Source organism: Staurois parvus, unplaced genomic scaffold (assembly GCF_062004578.1).
Source record: "Staurois parvus isolate SC_StPar_1 unplaced genomic scaffold, SC_StPar_1.0 ptg000239l, whole genome shotgun sequence".
Lineage (NCBI taxonomy): Eukaryota > Metazoa > Chordata > Amphibia > Anura > Ranidae > Staurois > Staurois parvus.
Genome location: NW_028318035.1, coordinates 2,063,687 through 2,091,625, shown reverse-complemented (window position 1 = coordinate 2,091,625; position 27,939 = coordinate 2,063,687). Strand labels below are relative to the sequence as shown.

Below are 27,939 nucleotides of genomic sequence, written 5' to 3'. Positions count from 1 at the left end.
ACCTTGGGTAAGCTGTAAGATTTTGTTGTGTTCTTTTAGGGGCGATTGTTTACACACCATGTCAACCTGTAAAACCTGAGTTGGGCGATAACCGTTGTACTCAGCAAAGTTAACCATTTTGAAGGAGATTACAGGATAACAAAAATGAAGGGGTGGAAAAAAGTCAATTTGGCCTCAAAGTATTGTATAGGATAGGAAAGTGTCAGAATCCCTGAGGTTCTAACTGACATCCCAGAGATGCTCACCTTGCTGCAAAAAAGGACTCCCCACCTCTATACTCGTGTTGCTAGTGATCCCTTTGCAGCTCTGGCACCTGCATTAGAATGAGCAGTGAGTGGTAAGCCAAGTAGGTGGTGATGTCACTCTCCTAAGCAGTCAGTCGGGGGGATTTAATGCCCTTCATATAGGAATATAACGGATTGGGACTGAGGGGGCATAGTAAGGGATCACTTATAAAGCAAATGAGGAGGTAGCGCCCCTTAAGCCATGTCATTGCCACCTTTTTAAAAAGAATTCCCCTCAACATCTGGGTGATAATGGTTGCGCAAGACAGGAAGTGGAGAAAAACAAAAACCCATCCCTTCAACTGTCAAGATTTTGGCTTTCTCCCTACAAAAAAAAAAAAAAAAAAATCTGTTGATACCTGTGCGTCTGTTGCAGATATTCCCTACTTGCAGTCTCATTAACACCAAAGTCCAGGACTGCAGTAAAATCCTGATAGAAGTTACAATGCTTTCCCACTGTGTACTAATACTAGTAATAACAGTACTAATAATAAATATAAACCTTCCAGCTGGACTTCCTATAACAAGCACCCCATCTACTCAATGTGAAGGTCCTGGTATGCACAGCACCCACTAATGGGCAGCACCCACAGCTTGTGGTATAGAATTTCTCCAAGTCTACACTGCCACCCAGTGGTCAATGAAGGTTTATTACAAACTTTATTTCTCATACAAACTTTACATATAAAAACATCAAATATAAACAATTCCATTTACAAATTTGCAGAATATAAAAAGCAGAGGCAACATGCATTAGGCAGGATCAAATCCTGTGTTTACACTTCATACGCAGAACAGGTCGTGCAGAAAACTTGCTCACCGAGGTCACCATCACTGGAATAAGGAAACAAGTTTTAGAGAATGATTGACAGTCATATGACAGCACAACCAACATTTATGATATCGATTTATTTAACACCATCACTGCAAATTGAACATGTGAAACAAACATAGGTGGGGACTACAGATTAGACATGCATTAATATATTGTAGGACAACACATCCAAACAATTTGTACTGCAAAACCACACAGCAGAACGGAATTCCAGCTCTTTACAGGTCTTAAAACAGCACAGAAACGCCATATTGACATGAATTTGCAAGTTTGCCAAGTTGAACCCCAGCCAGGTATAAAAAAAAGGAGACATGCAGCTCTGTATTTATGAATACACCAATAAAAGGATTTTTTTTGTACGGGGGGGGGGGGGGGGTCTCCCACACACCAGACTGAGTCAGACATGCTGTAGTGTTCATGCGCTAACAAGGAGCCTGTTGAGAGGAGGAGAGAGCACAGTGACGGGAGGTCAGGTTTCCAGCCATCAGGTGGGGTTGTGTTTTGTGGTAGATCTGTGAAAATCTCTGGATTAGATGGACTGAAACGAGATTCGACAAATAAAATCACACCCATATGTATGCATTTCATCTGTATTTCGAGGTGTCAGGAGTTCAGCTTTCAGGAGACAAATGTTACAGCTACAGTTCTCCAAACAAGCCACTCTAAAAAGGTGACCACACACTATACAATCTGATTGTATCATTGGGTAGTGAGCTGTGAAAATGTGGAATAGACTCCCTCACGAGTTGGTTCTGGGCAGCTCAGGAGATTGCTAAAAAAAAAAACCTGGATTCTCTCTTGGATACACAGAATATAACTGGATACTAACATTTATAGGTAAAGTTGATCCAGGGAATATTCGATTGCCTCTTAGGGAATAGGGAAGGAATTTATTCCTCTGCAGCAGCAAATTGGATCATGCTTTGCTGGGATTTTTTGCCTTCCTCTGGCAAAACTGTGTGTATAGGATTATAACTGTTTTTATGGCTAAACTGATGGACTTTTGTCTTTTTCAGCCAGACTAACTATAACTATGAAGGCCACTGCACTACAACGAATTGGCATGTTGTACAAACACAGTGAATGGTTTAAGGCTTGTCCCCATTCTGGCAAGTCTAAGGGTCACCATACACGTTGCATTCTGACTGTAAAATCTTTGAACAACTTTAAAACTGTACCAAAACCATCTATTATGAGGACCTAGCCAATCTATCCTGTTCAGCTATTGCACTACATAGCTGTTGGCAGATCTAAAAGGAGATCATACAATCAGATTGTAACCTCCGATTTGCTGCCTGTATGTGAGATACAGCAATTCCAACTTGCTGTCCATGATGAAATGGCAAACGTGAAATTCTGTGTGAAACTGGGCAAATTGCTGCATCTCCACAATGTTGATAACCACCTCCAGTCCGGTTGTTGTATATAAAACGCAATTAAAGCCAGCAATGACAGTGCCAGTAAGTGAGGGAGCCTGGCTGTATATGCTGCTCCTTCCCTATAACACACACACTACCTCCTCTGCACCCCCAACCCTCATGTGCAGTAAATCCAGCACCAACCCCCCCACCTCACCCAAATTCAGTATGCTTTTTTTTGCTTATTTACTGCGGTCAGTGGGAATCCCCGCTGACAGTAGAGAAGAGTCACTGGATGTTAGGATGCCGGCTCTTAACCAATGCAGAAACTGATGAAACTGTTTGTCCGTTTATCTTCGGTTACGTTCTTTTAACAAAACCAAAAAAAAAATAAATATAGGACTTGGATCTTTAAACCGCCCCCCCCCCCCCCCCCCCAAAAAAAAAAAACCAAAACAAAAAAAACACCACAACCACATACTGATGTGGACAGATACAAATGTGAACAGATGCTCATCCTCTTACATCTGTTTTTCCATAGAGATGCATTAATATTAGTTTTTCATCTTTCGACGCATGGATGAAAAATAGACAAATGGCCCGCAAGTGTGAAAGGGGCCTAAGTGATCAATGGAGGAAAGAATGATGTTATCAGTCTGCTGTGGGCTGGAGGAAGCAATTTGCTCAATCTCCCAAGATGCTCCTCTCAGGCCTAGTCACTGAATGGGAGTTCAAAGACTGCTTTATAACGATAGCTAGCCTGTTCCTGTATATTCCGACATCCCAGGAATGTATTCTGGCAATCTTGCAGAGGTAAGCTGGAGTTTAGGTTCTTGCTAAAAATGGACTTAAAGCCCCAAGAAACGTGTGAGACAGCCAGCCATCTGGCATTTTCAGGAGGTCAGTAACAGTGTTACTGTCAGCACAGGTTTTGCTACATAAAGAAATACAGGTGAGATAGAGGTAATAGGAAGAGATACTCACACAAGAACTGTGCAGAAGGAGCAAAGTACTGCTGAACAACAACTGCAAGATTTACTGCAACTTCTGCAAATGTACTGTTCACACTGTTTGCAGGCCTCTTTGTCTCCAACCGATCGTACACAGGACGAACAAGCCTTTGATGAGCCAGCGGGCACTGCTGCTTGGAGAGAAAGATCTCTGCAGTGCTTAAACTGGTTTTCATATGAAAAATGCAATAGCTACATATACAAAACATCCATTACAATATATATAGTTTTTATTATTCATATCATAAAGACAATGAAATCCAGCTTATGCATGGATCTGTCCATAGGAAGAAGTCTTTCAAAGCACAGATAGAATTTAAAAAGGAGAATCTTATAATGCATAGGTTAGCTGTATTCACTGCTGTACTGCAAACCATTACATCTCCAACACAACCAACTAGGTTCACTCACTGCTCTGCCACATCCAAACCAACTCCAGGAACCACACACACAAAAAAAAAAAAAAAAAAAAAAAAAAAAAAAAAAAAAAACACACCACTTGCACTGCAAGGGTAAATGATTGTTAAATAGGGGATGAGGAATAAGATTGAATACCTCCCTTGCTCCAGCAGGCTCTGGCAATTTCCTCCACTCTGGGCAGGCCCTCACTGTCCTCATGAACAATGCAGGACTATCAGTCCTGCATCATACTTCATGAGGTCATTGCATGACTACTGAAACCTTCAAGAAGAGGCTCCAGGGGGCCAAACAGATGGAGGGAGCCTGCTGCAGTTAGGTATAAATTACTACTTTTATTTTTCTATAGTTAAGTAGCTTCCTGGCGTAGTTCTGCAGACAGTGGTCATCTCCTACACGCTGACCTGCATCCTGCATGGCACCCACATTCTGCTGATCACTGGTGCAATGCTTTCCATAAAAAAAAAAAAAAAAAAATATATATATATATATATATATATATATATATATATATATATATATATATATATATATATATATAATATTTTACCTGGAAAAAGATGTGCAATTTTTTAAAAAAGGTGAACTGAGCGTCTAAAAAAATAACGGCCAACGTGTGTACATATGCTGATGTGTACAAATGCACAGGTGCAAAAGGGTTCATAAACAATCATCTTTAAAGAAGAACTCTGTCAACAACTGATGGGGAAAAAACTGAATTTGAAAAATCTACATAAAAAATGTTACTTGGGGTCAAATCATCTTTTAAAAGCGGAACAAAAATAAAAAAAAAAACAAAAACCCACACACGCCTATCCTATAGGCCTCACTCACACCATGGTGCAAAGACACTAGTTTTTCTGCACGTGTTGTGCAAAGCGCATAAAAAAAATAAAGTTGTTTTCTATGTGCCCTATTCATACAACACTAGCATCAGAAGCAGATTTTTCTGCGCAGGAATCTGCAACATGTATAAAACTCAGTACAGAACGCATGAAAATTGATTGAAACTGACATGCAGATCTTACTTGCAAAGACATCAGTTTTCTGCACGTATTGTGTGAATGAGGCCTTAGTCAGTTAATTCTGTAGTTGCCAGGATGCTGCACATGTGATCAGTTATGACTTCGGCCATTTGATGGTTTGACAGTTTGGTTGAAAGCACATGCAATATGACAGTTACTATTCACAGCGTGCCACAAATGCAACTGTCTCCTTGGCTGAAAGGACAGGAGGGTTTAGTTCCACTGAATTTACTCATAACTTGATAAAAAAAAAAAAAATGGTTCTTTAGCAAGGCACATGCATTCCACATTAATTATGTTACCAAAATGAGTGCGTGCTGTGAACGGCCTCCAGCATTGCTCCTCCTCCTTGCAGGAGGCGGCCATTTTGTTGAAGCTCAGAGTCCCTGAGCAGCAGTTTAAGCAGAACTAAACACTTTCCTTTTTAGTCCAGGAAGTTGCCATCTGTTTGATCTGCAACTGCCATGGTGCTGCACATGTGATCAGTTATGACAGCAGTCATTTGATGGGTTGACAGTTTGGGTAAAAATACAACCAAATGTGACAGTTGGCATTCCTGGCATCCCAGGAAAGTAACCATTTTAAAAAACAAATTGATGTGTTTAGTTCCACTTCAATCTTTAGACTGTCAGCAGATTGGCCTCTACAAATTCAGCACAGTGCCTAAAAATGGAGAGCAACTGAGCATGAACAGAGCGAGGACTGTATTACTGGATTTTAAACCATATAGGCACTTTAATATTCTACATAGCTATACCTGCAAAGGTGGCCAGCCTAAAGTGATCTAGTAAGACGTAATTTTCTGACTAAAGTTCCACTTTAAGTTGATGGAACATAGCTCTTCAGACCCATACTCCAGTCAACTTCGACAGTCATCACTGGCTGCCCGAGGACCCCCATTTATCTGATGAAAAGACACAAACATCCATCAAAGCGGACAGAAGATTTTAAAGTGCAGCCTAACAAGTTGCACAGATTAAGTCAAAGAGGCTGCATAAGGCACTAGTTTCTTTGGGTGTTCTACCAAACCTGGATTAATTTAAAATCAAATTATATAAAAAAAACACCACTTGTTGCCAAATCACAACTAGGGATTCTCTTATGTACAGGACAGAGAATTAGACTTGCAACCTTTTTAAATTCGCTGAAATGCCCACACCCTTACACATCAACCTCTTTAGTCTACCTATGCTAAAACATGAACAGACTTATTTAAATAAACTGTTTCAGATCCTGTGCGCCACCAAGTTTATTACCCACAGCAGTCACTCAAGATGCCTTTTACAATGCTCAGACTACAGTAAAAGGACTTCTAATAGGCTTTGGTGGGTACCAGTACTAAGAATTATGGTATGATTAGAAGTCTGAAAGATAAAGTCACATCATTGTGAAATACTATGGCATGCAAGCAAAAGTTCTGAAAATGGGAGGGAAAACAGAAAAAAAAAAAAAACCACACCACACAAAAGCGCACAGTGATAAGTCTGTACCAGTTATAAAAAAAGGTCCTAAATACCGCTGTTGCAGCATTTTTTCCTACACATTTATACCAAAGAAAATAAGTCAATTGCAGTGGACACTATGGAGTTTCACTAGCTCATATATTCAGAATGTTTCTGGAGAGGAATTGTATCCATGAACAGTTCTAATTCAGGAGGTTTCTGGAGATGAATTTTATCCATGGATGTGTAAAAATACTGAATGTACCACATTCCAGCATAGTAAGTATTCCCAAATTCGCTACATGAAAGTCACTGATACAACCAACAGGGATGCATCTTTTCTGCTGCACTTGTCCCGGAGTCTATGAATGACAACTGGTGCATTGGAACATACACCGTATAAATATAAAAGTCTAAAAAGTTTCTTTTAAGAGCAGTTTCTTTCTTGGGGTAAAATTGTTAAGGGACAGATGAGGACAAGTTCTATATTGCACCAAATAGAGCAGAACGGAACAGTAAATCATTTGATCAACTTTTAAGTCCTCCAAGACATTGCATTCTTTGGAAAGTGGAGCACAGAAGGCCAGAGGTCATTGTGATGGAACACCTTATCTTCTGATGGGTTCTCAAGAATGCACTGAAGTATAGAATTAAGTGCAAGAAGCTGCTTGCACTCATACACAGCACATTCATCCAACCAACTGAGCACACCAGGCTTAGAACATCCATCATTACACGTCATTTCAGTTGATCAAACATAGGAGCCATCACTTCAATTGCAATGCCATACTTAATGTTCCCAGTGATCCTTACATGTATGAGAGGCTCTGTGCAGCCTTCCGTCTTGTCCAATTGTAGTTTGCCCGGTCAGTAGCTCAGGTGGAGTATTATCCATTTCTACATTATTCTTATTTTGGTTGGACTGGTTCCCCATAATTGATTTTGCGCCACTGAACAAGAGCTTCTTTGTTCTCTCTAAAAAGAGAAAAGAAAAAAAAAAAAATCAATATCATATCCTGCAAGTTCCAGTTTGTGATAAACACTACCTAGAGAATATAAGACATCTGTGGCTCAAAAATGATAAATGACAGAAGTAGCCATATTCATTAACCCTTTTACAGTAGAAGCGCCACAGGGGACATTCAGAATGTCACCATTAATAAGGACCTGGAAAATAAAAAGGAGCAAAGTGCCACCTTCCTTTAGTGATCTTATTTTTGCATTTAAAATTCACAAGGTTTCGTTAAAGCGGGACATTCCTCATAACAGTTTAACAATTAAAGTTCCTTAACGAAAACATTCCAGATTAATAATTATGATACAAAAATTAGGGTGCACTGTGCCTCCAGCAGTTCCCGTTTCTTCCTGCTAGATGCCGCTAGCCCAGAGCCGTCATTTCCTTGGTGAGAACTCTCCCGCTCTCCTTGGTCTCAAATTATAGGTCACTTTCTCCAATTAAAATATACACATTTCCAGCCCTGAATGTATGTCTTGGACAAATCAGAGAGGAAGGCTGACAAAAGCTTTACAGTGCTAAAGTTTACAGGCTGCCAATGAGGACGAAAAGAGAATATCAGGGAGAGGATAAGATCCCATCTTTGTAAGTTTAATTCGTATGTCTCCCAGGCAGCAGAGTTTGTCCTGTTACCTCTCCTGTTCTTTTCTCTCCCCAATTTGTGTTCCCTGAGGGCACAGGCTGTACCATCCCTGTTGCTTTCTTCCCCTTTTCTCAACAGTAAATCATAAAGCTGTCAGCTTCGATCTCTAGTGGCTCTGATTTTAGGCAGTGTGTTGAGAATAGACAGCAAATGAGCATGTACAGAACAGGGCAAGTACATTTCTGGATTTTATCTAGTATAGGCACTTATTTTTTATGTTTTACACAGCTATACGGGCCAGCCTGAAGTGATCTAGAAGTATTTAAAGGTATGGGTTTGGGGAAAAAACCTACATACTCATCTAGGTGGATGCAACACTGATCTGTTGCTGCATCTTTCCCCCACCGTCTCTAAGACCCAGAACTGTGTGGTCAAAGACCGCTGATTGCTCAGTTCTCAGTCTTTGGTGAACCGGTGATTGTCAGTTACTGGCTCTCTGCTCCCCGAGCACTGGGCTGTGGCAAGTTTAGCCAGCTGCCAGTCGGGCATATTGACATTCAAGTCAGGATCTCTCCAGACTCTGATATCTGCCGACGGGGGGGCTTTAGCCCGTTGTCGGCTGAATACAGTCACAGAAATGCATTCTGGTGACCTATGAGAGATGTAGGGCCCAAGGAAAAAAAAAAAAAAAACACACAAAAACAAAAAACTAAACTTGCCCTTCAACATCCTCTGCCCAGCTTGTTCTACATGCCACTATGCAGAAGTCTTCATTGGCTGGCCAAGGATGAAGTCACTCCTGCGCAGTTCAGTCATCTAGCACACAGGATATGTACCAGAATGTAAACTGAGCAGCGCTTGCTGGATTAAGTGTACATTCCAAAGACAACCATGAGAAGGCAGGTAGGTTTCTCTTACTGCAGAAGGAAACATTACATGATGTAATCAAAAGGGGCGAGGATATGCGTGACATCATTGATCTAAAAAGGCCATATGTCAAGAGCCTCCCTGCCCCCTTTTACATCAGCTGCAGGACAGGGAATCCCAATATGATCATATGGCCCTAATGATATTGTGAGCTTCCCTCGCCCCTTTGCGCACATCAGCAGCAGGAGTGGGAAATCTCCCTTTAATAGCTCATTGGCCAAAGAATGACAGTTGACTTTTGCATTCCAAGCAAACAAGATGATCCCTCGTCGTCACTGACTGACATGTACAGCACTCTGTACTTCATGCCAGCACATCTCTACATGTATTGATGCGTCTCATGATGCATTTACATGCACAAGGCTTTAGGGAGAACTCCCCCATTTTGGATAGTGTAAGGGAGGGTTATAACCCGCCAGATTTTATTTTGCCATCTGTTCCCATTGGAGAGATTTCCTCTCACTTCCTGTTCCAGTCACAACAGGAAGTGGGAGAAAATCCTGCCAAAGTGAGGGGATCCCTGGTAATCACGTGCCCCACAATGGAAAATCTCCCCTCTATTTCTGTTCTGGTGACAACCTAAAATTTGAGGTTTCCTTTAATTTCCCTCTAGATCAAAGTGAACAGGACAAACAGAGGGTGAATCTCTCCAATGGAGGCACAGACACCAATAACCGAGAGGTGTTCTAATCTCTCACCACTATCCAAAACACACATTATATAAACAGTTTTCTTTTCAAATAATAAATGTTTGCCTTTACACTTTAATGCACATGGCCAACGAGGCATTAGAAGTGGTGGCTCTGCATGAGCACTCTGACGTATGCTCTGATAGCACACCAGTGGGCATGTGTGTGCTTTATGCAACCCGCCTCTTCTAATTCCGGTTGTATGCACAATGTACATTGGGCAGGCTCTGTACACGTCCTCTCTGGGGTCTATTCATACAGGGCACTTTTAGGCCTCAAACACACTTAAAGTGCAGCTTTTACAGGTGTTGAGGTTTTTTTTTCAGCCTCCAAACATTCCCCCATGTTAAACTATGTGTCCAAACACTATAGGAATTTATAGCAGTTTAGAGGCAGAAATAGAAACCCAACAAAGTTTGTTCAGGAGAAGCTTTTGAGCATTAAAAACACCCGACACGCCTGAACGTGGGTAAACGCATCTAAACATGCCTATGTGCTAGGCGTGTTTAGCACACACGCTTCATTTCAGTGGTCTAAATAAATATTCTGGCCAGTGAAATAAACACCCAAGCACTTGACACACCTAAACGTGTTTATCCTCTGTCTTAACATGACGGAGGAGTGTGGGCTCCTGAATGAGTTTGGTGACTCGCATGTCATTAGAACAGAGCAGCTGTGTCCAGGTACGTGTTCCAATAGAAATGAATGGGACACGGCACAGGGATACACAGCACCTGTACTGAGACAACATGGCAGTAAAGCATCTTGTGTGAACGGACCTGATATGGTTACCAGTTAAGGACCGTCTGCAATGAACGGTAAACAGGCAGCTCATGCTGGCAAAGCAACGTACTGATAAGTCGTTGCCTGCACCCAGGTTTAGGACACGTGACTGCTGACACAACGGGAGCCTGTCAGCAAGTCCATGTCAATGATTCATGGCCAGAATATGCTGATTGGCTGCCTACAACACGGATCAACAAATCCCAGGCAGGTTGCCTCTCTCCCGCACCACAGAGCAGAGCCCAGCTTCCCCCTTCCTCACCTTGAACACCGCTCCTGGGCAAAGAACCCCCCCACAAGAGTTGGCCCCCCCGAAGGACACATTAGGCTGGCCCCCACCACACCCCCCTCGAATGGCCTATGAAGTGGAAGGCACGGCCCCCAGCACCGGGCACACTATTCACACCACTCATGAGGCCATGCATGGATAAGTGCTCAGAGAGCAACTGGCCACAGTCCTACACATTGGAGGCAGTCAATGCCACCTTCAACGCAACGGTGGTGGTCACCGACACATGCAGCTCTCCCCCCCCCCCCGAGCAACACCACATGCAGACCGGAGTCACCAGGGCCACCAATGAGACCACAGGCAGTCCCTCCAGCTTGAGGCCAACCACTCCCACACCAATCACAACAGGACTCAGCAGACAGGCTCAGCTACCCCTCCTGGCATCAGACCCTCTCCACTCACCATCTGGAGGAGCCGCTATGGGATAGGCAAGAGCTGGGAGGACTAGTGCTTCCCAAGGTATGACAACACCCCCCACATGTCCAGCTGCCCCCCCCATTGGCTCTGAGATTTAAAGCAAATTTGTCAAGCCCTGGTGTAATATCACAGCTCTGTGTTGACAAACAACACAGATCTCTGTACAGAGAACAATCTGTTTATCATCTCTGCAAAGCAAGGATGAGAAACAGATCTAGCAGTAAAAGCAGCACGCTTCACCCATTGTAGGCACACATGTAACCCCTTGCTGGTCCTAGACATTAACCCTTTCCCATCCAGTGTGATTAGTACATTGACAGTGTATAGCATTAGCACGGATCACCACTTCCCGGTGTCAGATTGCTCGCCGCACTATCGCAGTCCCATCATAAGCTGCTGATCACCGCCTCTAGTAGTATAAAGAGGAAAAAACAAATATTCCAATATATCCCATAGTTTGCAGACGCTAGAACTTCCACACAAACCAATCCATAAACAATTACCGGGATTATTATTTTGTCGTTAACCAGAGACACGTAGCAGAATACATTCCGGCCAAAAGTTATGAAGAAATTTGATTTCTTTATTGGAGAGGTTTTAAAGCAGAAAGTAAAAAATATTTTTTTTCCCCAAAACGTTAAGTCATTTTTAGCTTGTATAATAAACCCCCCCAGAGAAGATCAAATACCACCAAAACAAAGCACTATTCGTGTGAAAAATTAAAAAAAAAAGACAACAAAAACGTAATTTGTGCAGTGCTGCATGACCGAGCAATTGCCAGTTAAAGAAGCACAGTGCTGAATAGCAAAAATGGTCATATAGTGGGGGTGTAAAACCTTCCAGGGGTGAAGGGATTATGCAAATAACTAGAAGAAAAAAATGAAGTGTGTGGTTTTGTAGGCATGTAAATGGAGCGCTCAGGTAATACATGGGCCTGTACACACAGCTGTGACTACATAGGACACCATGCACTGCCATTAGTACAGAGGTACCAGCGAGACGCAGCACCCCGTCATATACAGACAAGACCCTCCACCCCATACACACGGGGCCCTACAGGCCCCTGGCTCCTCCCAGCCCGCTCCATACACACGGGGCCCTACAGGCCCCTGGCTCCTCCCAGCCCGCTCCATACACACGGGGCCCTACAGGCCCCTGGCTCCTCCCAGCCCGCTCCATACACACGGGGCCCTACAGGCCCCTGGCTCCTCCCAGCCCGCTCCATACACACGGGGCCCTACAGGCCCCTGGCTCCTCCCAGCCCGCTCCATACACACGGGGCCCTACAGGCCCCTGGCTCCTCCCAGCCCGCTCCATACACACAGGCTCTACAGGCCCCTGGCTCCTCCCAGCCCGCTCCATACACACGGGGCCCTACAGGCCCTTGGCTCCTCCCAGCCCGCTCCATACACACGGGGCCCTACAGGCCCTTGGCTCCTCCCAGCCCGCTCCATACACACGGGCCCTACAGGCCCTTGGCTCCTCCCAGCCCACTCCATACACACGGAGCCCTATAGGCCCCTGGCTCCTCCCAGCCCACTCACACTCCAATCACATGGCCGATCTGCTGTGCCCCTCCACTCCATACACACGGAGCCCTACAGGCCCCTGGCTCCTCCCAGCCCACTCCATACACACGGAGCCCTACAGGCCCCTGGCTCCTCCCAGCCCACTCCATACACACGGAGCCCTATAGGCCCCTGGCTCCTCCCAGCCCACTCACACTCCAATCACATGGCCGATCTGCTGTGCTCTGTGATGGGAAGGCCTCCACATGACACACAGGAGATGGTGGAGGTCACACAGGTATGGGCTCCTCTGTATATACACTCTACATCCGGGCACCGCTGTGGAGAACCACAAGTCCCAGGCCTGCGCTCCCTCACCGAATATCTCCCTCTTCAGGCTCTCCCCGCACACGCCCTGGCTAAGCTCCTTCTGCCCGATGCGGGTCTTCATCTGTGGCGGGGCAAAGCTGTCGAACGGGTAAGAACGCTTCGGCATAATGAGAGAACGCACCACCGCAGACACCTGACAGGAAAAGGAAACGCGCCAAATCCGCACAGCATGCCGCGCCTGCGCCAACCCCAGCCTATCAAAGGCTACCAAAGGACAGGACCTCCCCCTTCCACCAATCACAGAGCTCTTGTGGATCAGCCTTAGAAATGGATTAGCTGGCGCGCCGGGGGCGGGGTTTGACGGCATACACGTGTGTTGGCAGTCAGTGTTTACTGTGTAGAGAATTGTAGTGCGATCTTGTGCTATGCGCTGTGCTGCGGTTTTTTTGTTTAGGCCGGCCCTGTGTGAGCTCACTTCCTCTTCAGTCCATGGTGGTGCTGTGTGGGGAGGAGAGTCCTCTGTGTGTGGTGGGGAGAATATTGTATATTGCAGGACTTGTCTGCCCTCAGCAGCATCATTCTGGTCCTGATGATGGCCATTCTGAGGAGGAGGACGAGGCAGAGACTTCTGGGTTCAGCCTCAATTGATTGTATGGAAAAGAAGATGGAAGTCCTGGACGTCGTACCAGGATCTGCAGGCCATCCCAAAGAGTTCTTCAACTTTATCAGAATGTCTGTGGAAAGTGAGAGTGTCACAATGTGCAGCTGGCCCTTTAAGAGATTTAGGGGCGGTACAGGGGCTTCCCAGTCATGTGATTGGCTACCACAGTGATCACATGTTCCGGAGCCCCCATTGTAAACAGTGACCAGGAGCTGTCAGTGATGGAGGGGGTGAGTGAACACCCTGCCAGCAATACAAGGGGCCCTGGCTGGACATATGCACACAGATCAACCACATCACCACCACCTGCCATAACATGACCACCTATCATACCATCACCACCCGCCATAACATGACCACCCGCCATAACATGACCACCCATCATACCATCACCACCCGCCATAACATGACCTCCTATCATACCATCACCACCCACCATAACATGACCACCCATCATACCATACCATCACCACCCACCATAACATGACCACCCATCATACCATCACCACCCATCATAACATGACCATCTATCATACCATCACCACCCATCATAACATGACCATCTATCATACCATCACCACCCGCCATAACATGACCATCTATCATACCATCACCACCCGCCATAACATGACCTCCTATCATACCATCACCACCTGCCATAACATGACCTCCTATCATACCATCACCACCCACCATAACATGACCACCCATCATACCATACCATCACCACCCACCATAACATGACCACCCATCATACCATCACCACCCATCATAACATGACCATCTATCATACCATCACCACCCACCATAACATGACCACCCATCATACCATACCATCACCACCCACCATAACATGACCACCCATCATACCATCACCACCCATCATAACATGACCATCTATCATACCATCACCACCCATCATAACATGACCATCTATCATACCATCACCACCCGCCATAACATGACCATCTATCATACCATCACCACCCGCCATAACATGACCTCCTATCATACCATCACCACCTGCCATAACATGACCTCCTATCATACCATCACCACCCACCATAACATGACCACCCATCATACCATACCATCACCACCCACCATAACATGACCACCCATCATACCATCACCACCCATCATAACATGACCATCTATCATACCATCACCACCCACCATAACATGACCACCCATCATACCATACCATCACCACCCACCATAACATGACCACCCATCATACCATCACCACCCATCATAACATGACCATCTATCATACCATCACCACCCATCATAACATGACCATCTATCATACCATCACCACCCGCCATAACATGACCTCCTATCATACCATCACCACCTGCCATAACATGACCTCCTATCATACCATCACCACCCACCATAACATGACCACCCATCATACCATACCATCACCACCCACCATAACATGACCACCCATCATACCATCACCACCCATCATAACATGACCATCTATCATACCATCACCACCCATCATAACATGACCATCTATCATACCATCACCACCCGCCATAACATGACCATCTATCATACCATCACCACCCGCCATAACATGACCTCCTATCATACCATCACCACCTGCCATAACATGACCTCCTATCATACCATCACCACCCACCATAACATGACCACCCATCATACCATACCATCACCACGCACCATAACATGACCACCCATCATACCATCACCACCCGCCATAACATGACCTCCTATCATACCATCACCACCCACCATAACATGACCTCCTATCATACGATCACCACCATAACATGACCACCTATCATACCATCACCACCATAACATGACCACCTATCATACCATCACCACCATAACATGACCACCCATCATACCATCACCACCCACCATAACATGACCATCTATCATAAATTGTATAACTCAAGTGCTAACTATGGTGAAATGAAAAAAAAATAATAATTAAATACTGTAGCCGCTAGTGCACACAACCCATGTCTCAGTGGGGCAAATTATACAATCATAGTGTGAAGTGAAAAAATGCTGTGCTACATGAAACAGTGGCACAAATACAAAGTGAAAAAAATATATACAGTCAGGTCCATAAATATTGGGACATCGACACAATTCTAACATTTTTGGCTCTATACACCACCACAATGGATTTGAAATGAAACAAACAAGATGTGCTTTAACTGCAGACTGTCAGCTTTAATTTGAGGGTATTTACATCCAAATCAGGTGAACGGTGTAGGAATTACAACAGTTTGCATATGTGCCTCCCACTTATTAAGGAACCAAAAGTATTGGGACAGAATAATAATCATAAATCAAACTTTCACTTTTTAATACTTGGTTGCAAATCCTTTGCAGTCAATTACAGCCTGAAGTCTGGAACGCATAGACATCACCAGACGCTGGGTTTCATCCCTGGTGATGCTCTGCCAGGCCTCTACTGCAACTGTCTTCAGTTCCTGCTTGTTCTTGGGGCATTTTCCCTTCAGTTTCATCTTCAGCAAGTAAAATGCATGCTCAATCGGATTCAGGTCAGGTGATTGACTTGGCCATTGCATAACATTCCACTTCTTTCCCTTAAAAAACTCTTTGGTTGCTTTTGCAGTATGCTTTGGGTCATTGTCCATCTGCACTGTGAAGCGGTGTCCAATGAGTTCTGAAGCATTTGGCTGAATATGAGCAGATAATATTGCCTGAAACACTTCAGAATTCATCCTGCTGCTTTTGTCAGCAGTCACATCATCAATAAATACAAGAGAACCAGTTCCATTGGCAGCCATACATGCCCACGCCATGACACTACCACCACCATGCTTCACTGATGAGGTGGTATGCTTAGGATCATGAGCAGTTCCTTTCCTTCTCCATACTCTCTCTTCCCATCACTCTGGTACAAGTTGATCTTGGTCTCATCTGTCCATAGGATGTTGTTCCAGAACTTTGAAGGCTTTTTTAGATGTCGTTTGGCAAACTCTAATCTGGCCTTCCTGTTTTTGAGGCTCACCAATGGTTTACATCTTGTGGTGAACCTTCTGTATTCACTCTGGTGAAGTCTTCTCTTGATTATTTACTTTGACACACATACACCTACCTCCTGGAGAGTGTTCTTGATCTGGCCAACTGTTGTGAAGGGTGTTTTCTTCACCAGGGAAAGAATTCTTCGGTCTTCCACCACAGTTGTTTTCCGTGGTCTTCCGGGTCTTTTGGTGTTGCTGAGCTCACCGGTGCGTTCCTTCTTTTTAAGAATGTTCCAAACAGTTGTTCTGGCCACGCCTAATGTTTTTGCTATTTCTCTGATGGGTTTGTTTTGTTTTTTGAGCCTAATGATGGCTTGCTTCACTGATAGTGACAGCTCTTTGGATCTCATCTTGAGAGTTGACAGCAACAGATTCCAAATGCAAATAGCACACTTGAAATGAACTCTGGACCTTTTATCTGCTCATTGTAATTGGGATAATGAGGAAATAACACACACCTGGCCATGGAACGGCTGAGAAGCCAATTGTCCCATTACTTTTGGTCCCTTAATAAGTGGGAGGCACATATGCAAACTGTTGTAATTCCTACACCGTTCACCTGATTTGAATGTAAATACCCTCAAATTAAAGCTGACAGTCTGCAGTTAAAGCACATCTTGCTCGTTTCATTTCAAATCCATTGTGGTGGTGTATAGAGCCAAAAATGTTACAATTGTGTCGATGTCCCAATATTTATGGACCTGACTGTATATATATATATCAGAAGAAAAAAATAGTAGAAAAATATTGATATTGAAATAAAAGTATATATATATATATATATATATAACAATATATATCTAAAAAACAAAAACCAAATAAAGAATATTTTTAAGTATGAATCAAACAAAAGACATTCAAAAACTCAAGTTCAATCAATAAAGTGTTCATTCAGTGAACCCTCATTTGGATAACAAAAAATATGTGCATCTGTCATCAATTCCTGTGCAAAGACATCCTCCACCATATATCTGCTCCCCTCACGCTGTGTGACCTCACATTATACAATGTTACGGTCTAACTGCACTTTTTGTCCCATATGGGCTCAGAAGATCAGCTTGCTGAATGAAGACTCCACAGTAAGCTCCCTCCTGATAAGTGTCTTTGTATCAGCCGTATTCCTCATTAAAAAGAACTCAACATAGTGCTTTATCCTTTTAAACTTTTATACATCAATTAAACATAAGAAATGCACTCACGTTCCGGAGGTGTATTTTTCACCAGGTATGATGAAGATCCCGTGATGCACTGATTAAACACAAGAGGGCAGTATCATCTCAGCAGCAGAGTCCTGTACATGCTCAAAACAGACACCATCCGTATTGTAATGCAAGGCAAAGCACGGGCCCACTTAGTAAATGCTATTGCCTGCTATAATGCCGTTCAAAGAGCTGTTTGTAGAGTACTACAAGCCACTATCCCAATGAATGGCAACGTTGTGATGTGATCCACACACTCCTCTCCGACGCATTTCATCACTATTCACGTGACTTTATCAAGGGGATATGATTGGACCGTCCGGCAATCATTCAATGTATATAGTAAACCGGCACCATTTTGTTGTGGACCGGCCTAGCACATGGTGGAAAAGCCGATGTCGCCCATTCACCAACCACAGTCCTCAGTACATTTCATACGGGATGCTCATCAAGCCAGCTGCAAAGCCACTTACTAAAAATAATATAACAATAATAAAAAGAACATTAACATATAAATATTGTGAATAAAATAATAAAAAAAATACATATTATTTTATAATATAATTAAAAAATACAAAATATATATAATATATGTATAAATTTGATATGTATAAAATAGATATGAACCTAATTAAAAATCACTAATAAAGCACTTAAGATCAAATTCTCTATCTATCCCCTTGGGAAACAAAGTTTGAAGCTCATGGATCCAATAGGACTCCCTTTTACTAAGCCCTCTTATCTTATTACTACCCCTCCAATTCTTTTTATATACTTCAATGCCCCAAAAGGTCAAACATGAGCAATCCTTATTGTGCACATCCAGAAAATGCCTGGAAACATAATGTTTAGGAAATCCTTTGGTAATATTGTGGACATGTTCTTGGATTCTATCTTTAAATATTCTTTTGTTGCATCCAATGTATTGAAGCCCACAAGGGCAGGAGAAACCATATACAACTCCCACTGTGTTGCACGATATAAAATCTTTGATCTGATATGACCTGCCTGTTACAAAACTACTAAAACTCTCCCTTCTTTTTTTCAAACACTTCACCCTTGTGCAGCTATAACACCATCCACAGGCATAAAAACCTTTTCCATTAAATAATGTAAAACCCTGCTTCTTGGAAGGGCCCACCACATTATGAACTAACTTATCCCTTAATGTTGGGGCTTTTTTGTAAATGAACCTAGGGGTGTCCATAAGAAGAGGACCAATTTATTTATCCAATTTTAGTATAGGCCAATATTGTTTCACAATCCACTCAACTTGTCTAAACTGGATATTATAAAAATAACTGGTACCCCTTCCATGGTGTTGGTTCTGTGGGTTTTATCCATAAGTAGGGACTCTCTATTCAGAGACCCAACTTCCTCCCTTGCTGTCTCGATAGAATCTGACTTGTAACCTTTGGCAATAAACTTGTTGGCCAATGCATGGGACTGAGTATTATAATCTGACTCGTAGCTACAATTCCTCCTCAATCTCATGAATTGGCCCCTCGGGACATTGATGAGCCAAGGTCTGAGGTGACAACTATGACATGGTATATATGCATTTCTATGAATGCTTTTAAAATAAGTGACCGTCCTGAAACCTTTTATATCTTTAATGAGTTCTAGATCCAAAAAATGTATCCGTGTAGAACTACATTCCCAGGTTAAACTAATATTCCTCTTATTTGTGTTCATCCTATTCATCATTACCTCTAATTCACTAATATTCCCATCCCATAGGATGATCAAATCATCTATAAACCTGCAGTACAGAGGGAGGGTGAGCTATTTGAAAAAACTTCTTCTTCTTCCCCCTGGGCCATATAGATGTTAGCTATGCTCGGTGCAAACTTAGCACCCATAGCTGCCCCGGAAATTTGTAAATAATAATTGTTGCAATGGCAGAAATAATTGTTGCAAACAGAAATCCAAACACTTCAATAAAAAGTGACTACTGCAACTCCCTTCTCACCGGCCTACCCCAGTGCAGGCTCTCCCCGCTTCAGACCATCCTGAACTCAGCGGCTAGACCAGGGGTGGGCAAACTTTTTGACTTGAGGGCCGCAATGGGTTCATATATTGGACCCGGGGGCCGGACCAAGAGTAGATGAATGATGTGTATGTGTCATCCATAGTAAGTATAGTAATATTCCCCCATAGTAAGCATAGTAATTAATCCCCCATATAGTAATTCATCCCCCATATAGTAATTCATCCCCCATAGTAATTCCTCCCCCATATAGTAATTCATCCCCCATATAGTAATTCATCCCCCATAGTAATTCATCCCCCATATAGTAATTCATCCCCCATATAGTAATTCATCCCCCATAGTAATTCATCCCCCATATAGTAATTCATCCCCCATATAGTAATTCATCCCCCATAGTAATTCATCCCCCCTATAGTAATTCATCCCCCATAGTAATTCATCCCCCATATAGTAATTCATCCCCCATATAGTAATGCATCCCCCATATAGTAATTCATCCCCCATATAGTAATTCATCCCCCACATAGTAATTCATCCCCCACATAGTAATTCATCCCCCATATAGTAATTCATCCCCCATAGTAATTCATCCCCCACATAGTAATTCATCCCCAATATAGTAATTCATCCCCCATATAGTAATTCATCCCCCATAGTAATTCATCCCCCATATAGTAATTCATCCCCCCTATAGTAATTCATCCCCCCTATAGTAATTCATCCCCCATATTAATTCATCCCTCATATAGTATTTCATGCCCCACAGTACTATTCCCCCCCAAGTAGTAAGCCAAGTCCCCCGTGTCAATTCACTTACCTTTGCTCCGCGCGTTCCTCTCGCCGTGTTCTCGCGCCGTTCTGGTCTTCAGGGCGGACTGTGAGAGGAGCCTAGTTCCCCTCACGTTTGTCACGCTGCCCCGCCTACACACATCCTGACAGCCACATCCGCGGGCCGGATTAAAAGGTCCGCCGGGCCGTAGTTTGCCCATTGCTGGGCTAGACTCATCCACCTCACCAACCACTCCACCTCTGCCACCCCCCTCTGTCATTCCCTCCACTGGCTCCCGGTTGCCCAACACATCAAATTCAAACTACTGACTCTGACCTACAAAGCCATTCACAACACTGCCCCTACCTACCTCACCAACCTGATTCCCAAGTACCACCCTACCCGTACCCTTCGCTCCTTACAGGACCTCCTATCTTGCTCCCTGGTCTCCTCCCACGCACAACTGCAAGACTTCTCCAGGTCCTCCCCCATCCTCTGGAACTCACTGCCCCAATCCATCAGATTGTCGCCTTCCCTCCTCACCTTCAGGCGTCCCTGAAAACCCACCTATTCAGGGAAGCCTACCCCACCCTTACCTAACAGCCGTCCTCCTTCATTTCTCCTACCACTCCATCCCCCACAGCCACTTCCTCCTGTGCCACTGCCCCCTCCCTCCCAGATTGTAAGCTCGAAAGAGTAGAACCCTCTAACCCCTCGTGTGCTGTTTGTTGTTGCTGTGCTGTTTCATGTATTGTCCCCCCCCCCCTCTATTGTACAGCGCTGAGCAAACCCTTTGGCGCTATATAAATTCCATGTAATAATATCAATAATAAAAAGGTAATATGCTGTGGAGACAATCCACTTGAGCGTATGAAAGCCCACTTTGTGGCTATCATTGCTCCCCCATGGTTAATATTGGTATACAGTGATGCCGCATCAGCAGTAAGCATAGCTGTATCTAATTTCATGTCACTGGTATCCAGCAGTTGTAAAATATGTTTTGTGTCTTTAAAATAAACTGTGGTTTCCTTAACCAGTGGCTGTAGGAAGCAATCTAAATATTCCCCTAATCTAGCTGTTAGGGAATTAATCCCATTTATAATAGGGCATCCAGGTGGATTAGCACGGTCTTTATGGATATTGGGGATGCAGTAAATTATCGGTAATCTACAAGTAGAGGGGACAAGATATTTCCCTTCTTTCTTAGTCAGAAAATCATTATCGACACCATGTTTAATCTGTAATTCCAACTCCTTTTTATATTTGTGAGTGGGGATATTGGCCAGCATCTTATACGTATCTTTATCCATGATAAGTTTATCCATGGCTTCATAATATTGGTATTTGGACCATACTGCAACTCCCCCCCCTTTATCCGCAGGACGGATCACAAGCTCCTTTCTCTCCTCCAACTGTTAAATCCCATTTCTAATGTATTCTGCTTCCATGACTTTCTTAATGGGCATTTTATCCAGATCAGCTAATACCAATTTTTTAAACATATCTATACGTTTATTATCATTAATTACAGGAATAAATAAAGATTTTTTTTTAACCTACTACTGCATTCATTATTGATATTTCTCTCCACTGGTGTTAGATTCATCATAAAATATTTTTTAATATTAAGCTTACGTACCAATTTTTGAATGTTTACAAATGTGTCAAACTTATTCAAACCCTTTTTAGGGACAAATTATAATCCAACACCTTAATTTCTGTTTGGGATAATTCAGAACCACTTAAATTAAAAATCCCTTCCCCAATTAATCACTTCTTCTTTTTTTTTGTTGTACCCTCCTTCCTGCTCTGCATCCCCTTTTCCTGTATGGTTTCCCTAAGCGGGAGGCCTTCCCTTGAATTGGTTGCCTCCTAAAAATGGAGGCTGTGGAGGGGGTGGGGGATGATACCCTTGGTTCTCAAAATTTAATGGAGTGAATCTATTGTTAATGGGTACCTGATATTGGGGTTGAGGGTTGTTTTTCAACCTCGACTATATTTCCGAAAAAAACTAGTTAATGTCCTCATCCTTATTTTTATCTGAAAAAACGTCCTCCAAATTAACCACTCTTTGGTCAAAAAAAGAAAAAACCTCCATAGTGCCAGCTAACAAGTGATAGAGACACCCTTAAGAAATCTAAAATAAATTGAATAACTGAAGCGCTAACTATGGTGAAATGAAAACAAAAAATTAGCAATTAAATACTGTAGCCGCTAGTGCACACAACCCATGTTTACTATATAAATTGAATGATTGTCGGACGGTCCAATCATATCCCCTTGATAAAGTCACGTGAATAGTGACAAAACGCGTCGGAGGGGAGTGTGCAGATGACATCACGACATTGCCATTCATTGGGATAGCGGCTTGTAGTACTCTACAAACGGCTCTTGGAACGACATTACAGCAGGCAATAGCATTCATTAAATGGGCCCATGCTTTGCCTTGCATTACAATATGTATGGTGTCTGTTTTGAGCATGTACAGGACTCTGCTGGTGAGATGATACTGCCATCTTGTGTCTAATCAGTACATCACTGGATCTTCATCATACCTGGTGAAAAATACACCTCCGGAACATGAGTGTATTTCTTATGTTTAATTGATGTATAAAAGTTTAAAAGGATAAAGCACTATGGTGAGTTCTTTTTGATGAGGAATACAGCTGATACAAAGATACTTATCAGGAGGGAGCTTACTGTGGAGTCCTCATTTAGCAAGCTGATCTTCTGAGTCCATATGGGACCAAAAGTGCAGTTAGACTGTAACATTGTATAATGTGAGGTCACACTGTGTGAGGTGAGCAAATATATGGTGGAGGATGTCTTTGCACAGGAATTGATGACAGATGCACATATTTTTCGTTATCCAAATGAGGGTTCACTGAATGACCACTTTATTGATTGAACTTGATTTTTTGAATCACTTTTGTTTGATTCATACTTAAAAATATTCTTTATTTTTTATGTTTTGTGTGGTTTTTGTTTTTTTATATATATATATATATTGTTTATATATTTTTTTTATTTCAATATTAATAATTTTCTACAATTTTTTCTTCTAATATATTTATATATATATATATATATTTCACTTTTTTTTGGTTATATAATGGATTTTGGCATTGTTTCATGTAGCACAGCATTTTTTCACTTCACACTATGATTGCATGACCACCTATCATACCATCACCACCCACCATAACATGACCACCTATCATATCATCACCACCCACCATAACATGACCACCTATCATATCATCACCACCCACCATACCATCACCACCCACTGTAACATTGCCACCCATCATACCATCACCACCCACTATATCATGACCACCTATCATACCATCACAACCGACCATACCATCACCACCCACTATATCATGACCACCTATCATACCATCACAACTCACCATACCATCACCACCCATTATAACATGACCACCCTCCATACCATCACAACCCACCATACCATCACAATACACCCTAACACGACCACCCATCATAACATGACCGCCCACCATACCATCTCCACCCACTATAACATGATACCCACCATAACATGACCTCCCACCATACCATCACCACCCACTATAACATGATACCCACCATAACATGACCTCCCACAATACCATCACCACCCACTATAACATGATACCCACCACAACATGATCTCCCACAATACCATCACTACCCATCATACCATCACCATTGTGATGAACAAAGTTGGAAGCAGCAAGGATTTAGTCACTTCCACTTTCAGTGCTGTGCTTCGCTGGCTTGTAGAGCCATGGAAGCAGAAAGCCAAACAGATCTCTGTATCTCTGTGTGTAATAGAGACACCCTTAAGAAATCTAAAATAAATTGAATAACTAAAGCACTAACCATGGTGAAATGAAAACAAAAAATTAGCAATTAAATACTGTAGCCGCTAGTGCACACAACCCATGTTTACTATATAAATTGAATGATTGTCAGACGGTCCAATCGTATCCCCTTGAAAAAGTTACGTGATTAGTAATGAAACGCGTTGGAGGGGAGTGTGCGTATGACATCACAACGTTGCCATTCATTGGGATAGCGGCTTGTAGTACTCTACAAACGGCTCTTGGAACGCCATTACAGCAGGCAATAGCATTCATTAAATGGGCCCATGATTTGCCTTGCATTATATTACGGATGGTGTCTGTTTTGAGCATGTACAGGACTCTGCCATCTAGTGTCTAATCAGTACATCACTGGATCTTCATCATACCTGGTGAAAAATACACCTCCGGAACGTGAGTGTATTTCTTATGTTTAATTGATGTATAAAAGTTTAAAAGGATAAAGCACTATGGTGAGTTCTTTTTGATGAGGAATATGGCTGATACAAAGACACTCATCAGGAGGGAGATTACTTTAGAGTCTTCATTCAGCAAGCTGATCTTCTGAGTCCAAATGGGACCAAAAGTGCAGTTAGACTGTAACATTGTATAATGTGAGGAAACACTGCATGAGGTGAGCAAATATATGGTGGAGGATGTCTTTGCACGGGAATTGATGACAGATGCACATATTTTTTTGTTATCCAAAGGAGGGTTCACTGAATGACCACTTTATTGATTGAACTTGATTTTTTAAATCACTTTTGTTTGATTCATACTTAAAAATATTCTTTATTTTTTATGTTTTGTGTGGTTTTTGTTTATATATATATATATATATATTGTTTATATTTTTTATTTATTTCAATATTAATATTTTTTCTACTATTTTTTCCTCTAATATATATATATATATATATATATTTCACTTTTTTTTTGGTTATATAATGGATTTTGGCATTGTTTCATGTAGCGCATCATTTTTTCACTTCACACTATGATTGCATGACCACCTATCATACCATCACCACCCACCATAACATGACCACCTATCATATCATCACCACCCACCACACCATCACCACCCACTGTAACATTACCACCCATCATACCATCACCACCCACTGTAACATTACCACCCATCATACCATCACCACCCACTATATCATGACCACCTATCATACCATCACAACCCACCATACCATCACCACCCACTATATCATGACCACCTATCATACCATCACAACCCACCATACCATCACCACCCACTATATCATGACCACCTATCATACCATCACAACCCACCATACCATCACCACCCACTATATCATGACCACCTATCATACCATCACAACCCACCATACCATCACCACCCATTATAACATGACCACCCACCATACCATCACAATACACCCTAACACGACCACCCATCATAACATGACCGCCCACCATACCATCACCACCCACAATAACATGATACCCACCATAACATGACCTCCCACAATACCATCACCACCCACTATAACATGATACCCACCATAACATGATCTCCCACAATACCATCACCACCCACCATACCATCACCATTGTGATGAACAAAGTTGGAAGCAGCAAGGATTTAGTCACTTCCACTTTCAGTGCTGTGCTTCACTGGCTTGTAGAGCCATGGAAGCAGAAGGCCAAACAGATCTCTGTATCTCTGTGTGTAATAGACCCCTGATCTCTCCATAAAGAGTACCTATCACTGTCTACAGCTATCAAAAGGGGTGTTGTTCACCCTTTGTGATAGCAATAAAGTTAAAAAAAAAGTGTACAAAAATTTAAAATTTTTAAAGCCCCTCATGCTTACGGTCAAATGCAGCACACACATAGGTCTGGCATGCATATGTAAAAAGTGATTGTGCCACACATGTGAGACATCATCGAGAACCTCATAGTGAGAGTAATAATTATAGTGTACATGTTTAACTGTAAACTGATAACCTATAAAGACTTCTTAAGCATTGAGTATTGATAATTTTAGGTACTGTAATTTGTTGTCATTTCACAGTTGTGCACAATTTAAATCTTGACATGTTTGGTATCTATTTTCTAAATGCAACATCATCTTTCATATTTTGCCCAACAATTGGGTAATATATTGTGTTTGTGTGCACTAAAATTAATATAAAGTGGTTTTAAAGTACCTTCATGCACTCTGTGTGCCTTGTCTACCTTCTGTGTGCAGCAGCCCCTCTAACACTTACCTGAGCCGCATCCTAATCCAGCGATGTCCATGCGAGCCTCGGTTCTCCAGGGACCCCTGCTCCTGATTGGCTGAGGCAGCAGCTGGAGCCATTGGCTCCCACTGCAGTCAATCACAGCCAGTGAGCCAATCAGGAGAGGGAGGGGGCAGGGTCGAGCTGCGGATTTGTGTGTGAATGGACACACAGAGCCACGGTTTAGGAGCTACTTGCTGTGAGGGCACCCAACAGGAGGGAGAGGCCAGTAGCGCTGGCGGGGGACCTGAGAAGAGGAGGATTTGGGCAGCTCTGTGCAAAACCATTACACAGAACAGGTAAGTAGAACATGTTTGTTATTTATTTAGTGATTTTTTTTAAACAAACGAGACTTTATTATCACTTTAAGTGTATCTATTCCTGAAAATCTGTGTTTGATAAATAACTGCGTAAATATTGTGTGTCGTTAAAAATTTCAACAGCCACCATTTTATTCTCCAGAGCCTCTGCTTTCGGAAAATATATAACGTTTGCGTGTTCTAATTTTTTGCAAAAAATGCTGATTTTTAACATTAAAATGACACTACACAATACCCTTATTCTCCAAAAATAATCTATACACATCCACTACTTAATGTCCCTGTAATCTGTTTTTCATTCAATTGTTTCTTACTGTGTTTTTCTGCCTCATGTAATGTCCGCTGTGAGCTCCTGAACCTCTCCTTTTCCTTCCTTGCTTGCGTTTCTTTAAAACAAACAGTGCACGGTAATTGCAGCCATGTACACTGCACTATTCACATTACAAATCCCATAGCCCACCTCATGAGCAAGAAAGGGTGGTTATGTTCTGATACACAGTGGGGCTATGGAGGACCAACATAGCCACACTCTAACACGGAGTCAGTTCACAGCAGTAAAAAAAAAAGAAGTTAAGAGTACATACTTGAATAGATTTTTTTAAAATAGTTTCACGTTAACATTTTTGTGAGTATATATATATAAAAAAAATAAAATAATATATATATATGTATATATATATATATTTTTTTTTTCTTATATTAACTTTTTATTTTCCCTAACTGTGTTGACAACCTTCTTGAAATCCTGAGGCCAGATGTGGAGCTGCAGGAAGGCAGTTTCACCAACAGAGCGCCTACTTATCACCCTCTGGTAAGTAAGCTGTCCTGACTGTATTGACTCTGTAGACTGGGTAAGTGAACACTTGATATTATGTGGGTTCACCAGGAAATCGCTGAGTCTCTCAGCACTATCACAG

The 27,939-nt window shown here is 42.6% G+C and overlaps 1 protein-coding gene and 1 long non-coding RNA gene across 3 annotated transcripts in view; one reads left to right on the top strand and one right to left on the bottom strand.

Moving 5' to 3' along the window:
• Positions 1-925: 925 nt before the first annotated feature.
• On the bottom strand, positions 926-13,140 carry SIVA1 (SIVA1 apoptosis inducing factor). 2 transcript variants are annotated; one of them, XM_089680296.1, is made up of 5 exons: positions 12,961-13,140; positions 7,185-7,346; positions 3,462-3,618; positions 1,508-1,657; positions 926-1,118 (listed from the first exon to the last, which is right to left on the bottom strand). In XM_089680296.1, exons 1-5 carry the CDS (start codon positions 13,076-13,078, stop codon positions 1,061-1,063), a joined length of 645 nt encoding a protein of 214 aa, XP_089536422.1. In that variant the 5' UTR covers positions 13,079-13,140; the 3' UTR covers positions 926-1,060. The 2 variants fall into 2 exon arrangements, with proteins under 2 accessions (XP_089536422.1, XP_089536423.1); XM_089680297.1 differs by lacking the exon at positions 1,508-1,657.
• A 615-nt stretch (positions 13,141-13,755) lies between these two features.
• The window catches only part of LOC149459982 (uncharacterized), a 33,850-nt gene continuing 19,666 nt past the window's right edge, over positions 13,756-27,939 (top strand). Inside the window, exon 1 of the long non-coding RNA XR_016313170.1 lies at positions 13,756-13,803. This is a non-coding gene — a long non-coding RNA (uncharacterized LOC149459982). The remainder of the gene's footprint in view (positions 13,804-27,939) is intronic.

What these genes read in the sequence shown, in the direction of transcription:
- SIVA1 (XM_089680296.1), bottom strand. Translation starts at nt 13,078, where the DNA reads ATGCCGAAGCGTTCTTACCCGTTCGACAGCTTTGCCCCGCCACAGATG. An exon ending in GCACAGAGCCTCTCATACAT is followed by an intron (nt 3,619 to 7,184) that starts GTAAGGATCACT and finishes CTCTCCAAGCAG; the next exon opens with CAGTGCCCGCTGGCTCATCA. An exon ending in AGCATGTCTGACTCAGTCTG is followed by an intron (nt 1,119 to 1,507) that starts GTGTGTGGGAGA and finishes TCCTTATTCCAG; the next exon opens with TGATGGTGACCTCGGTGAGC.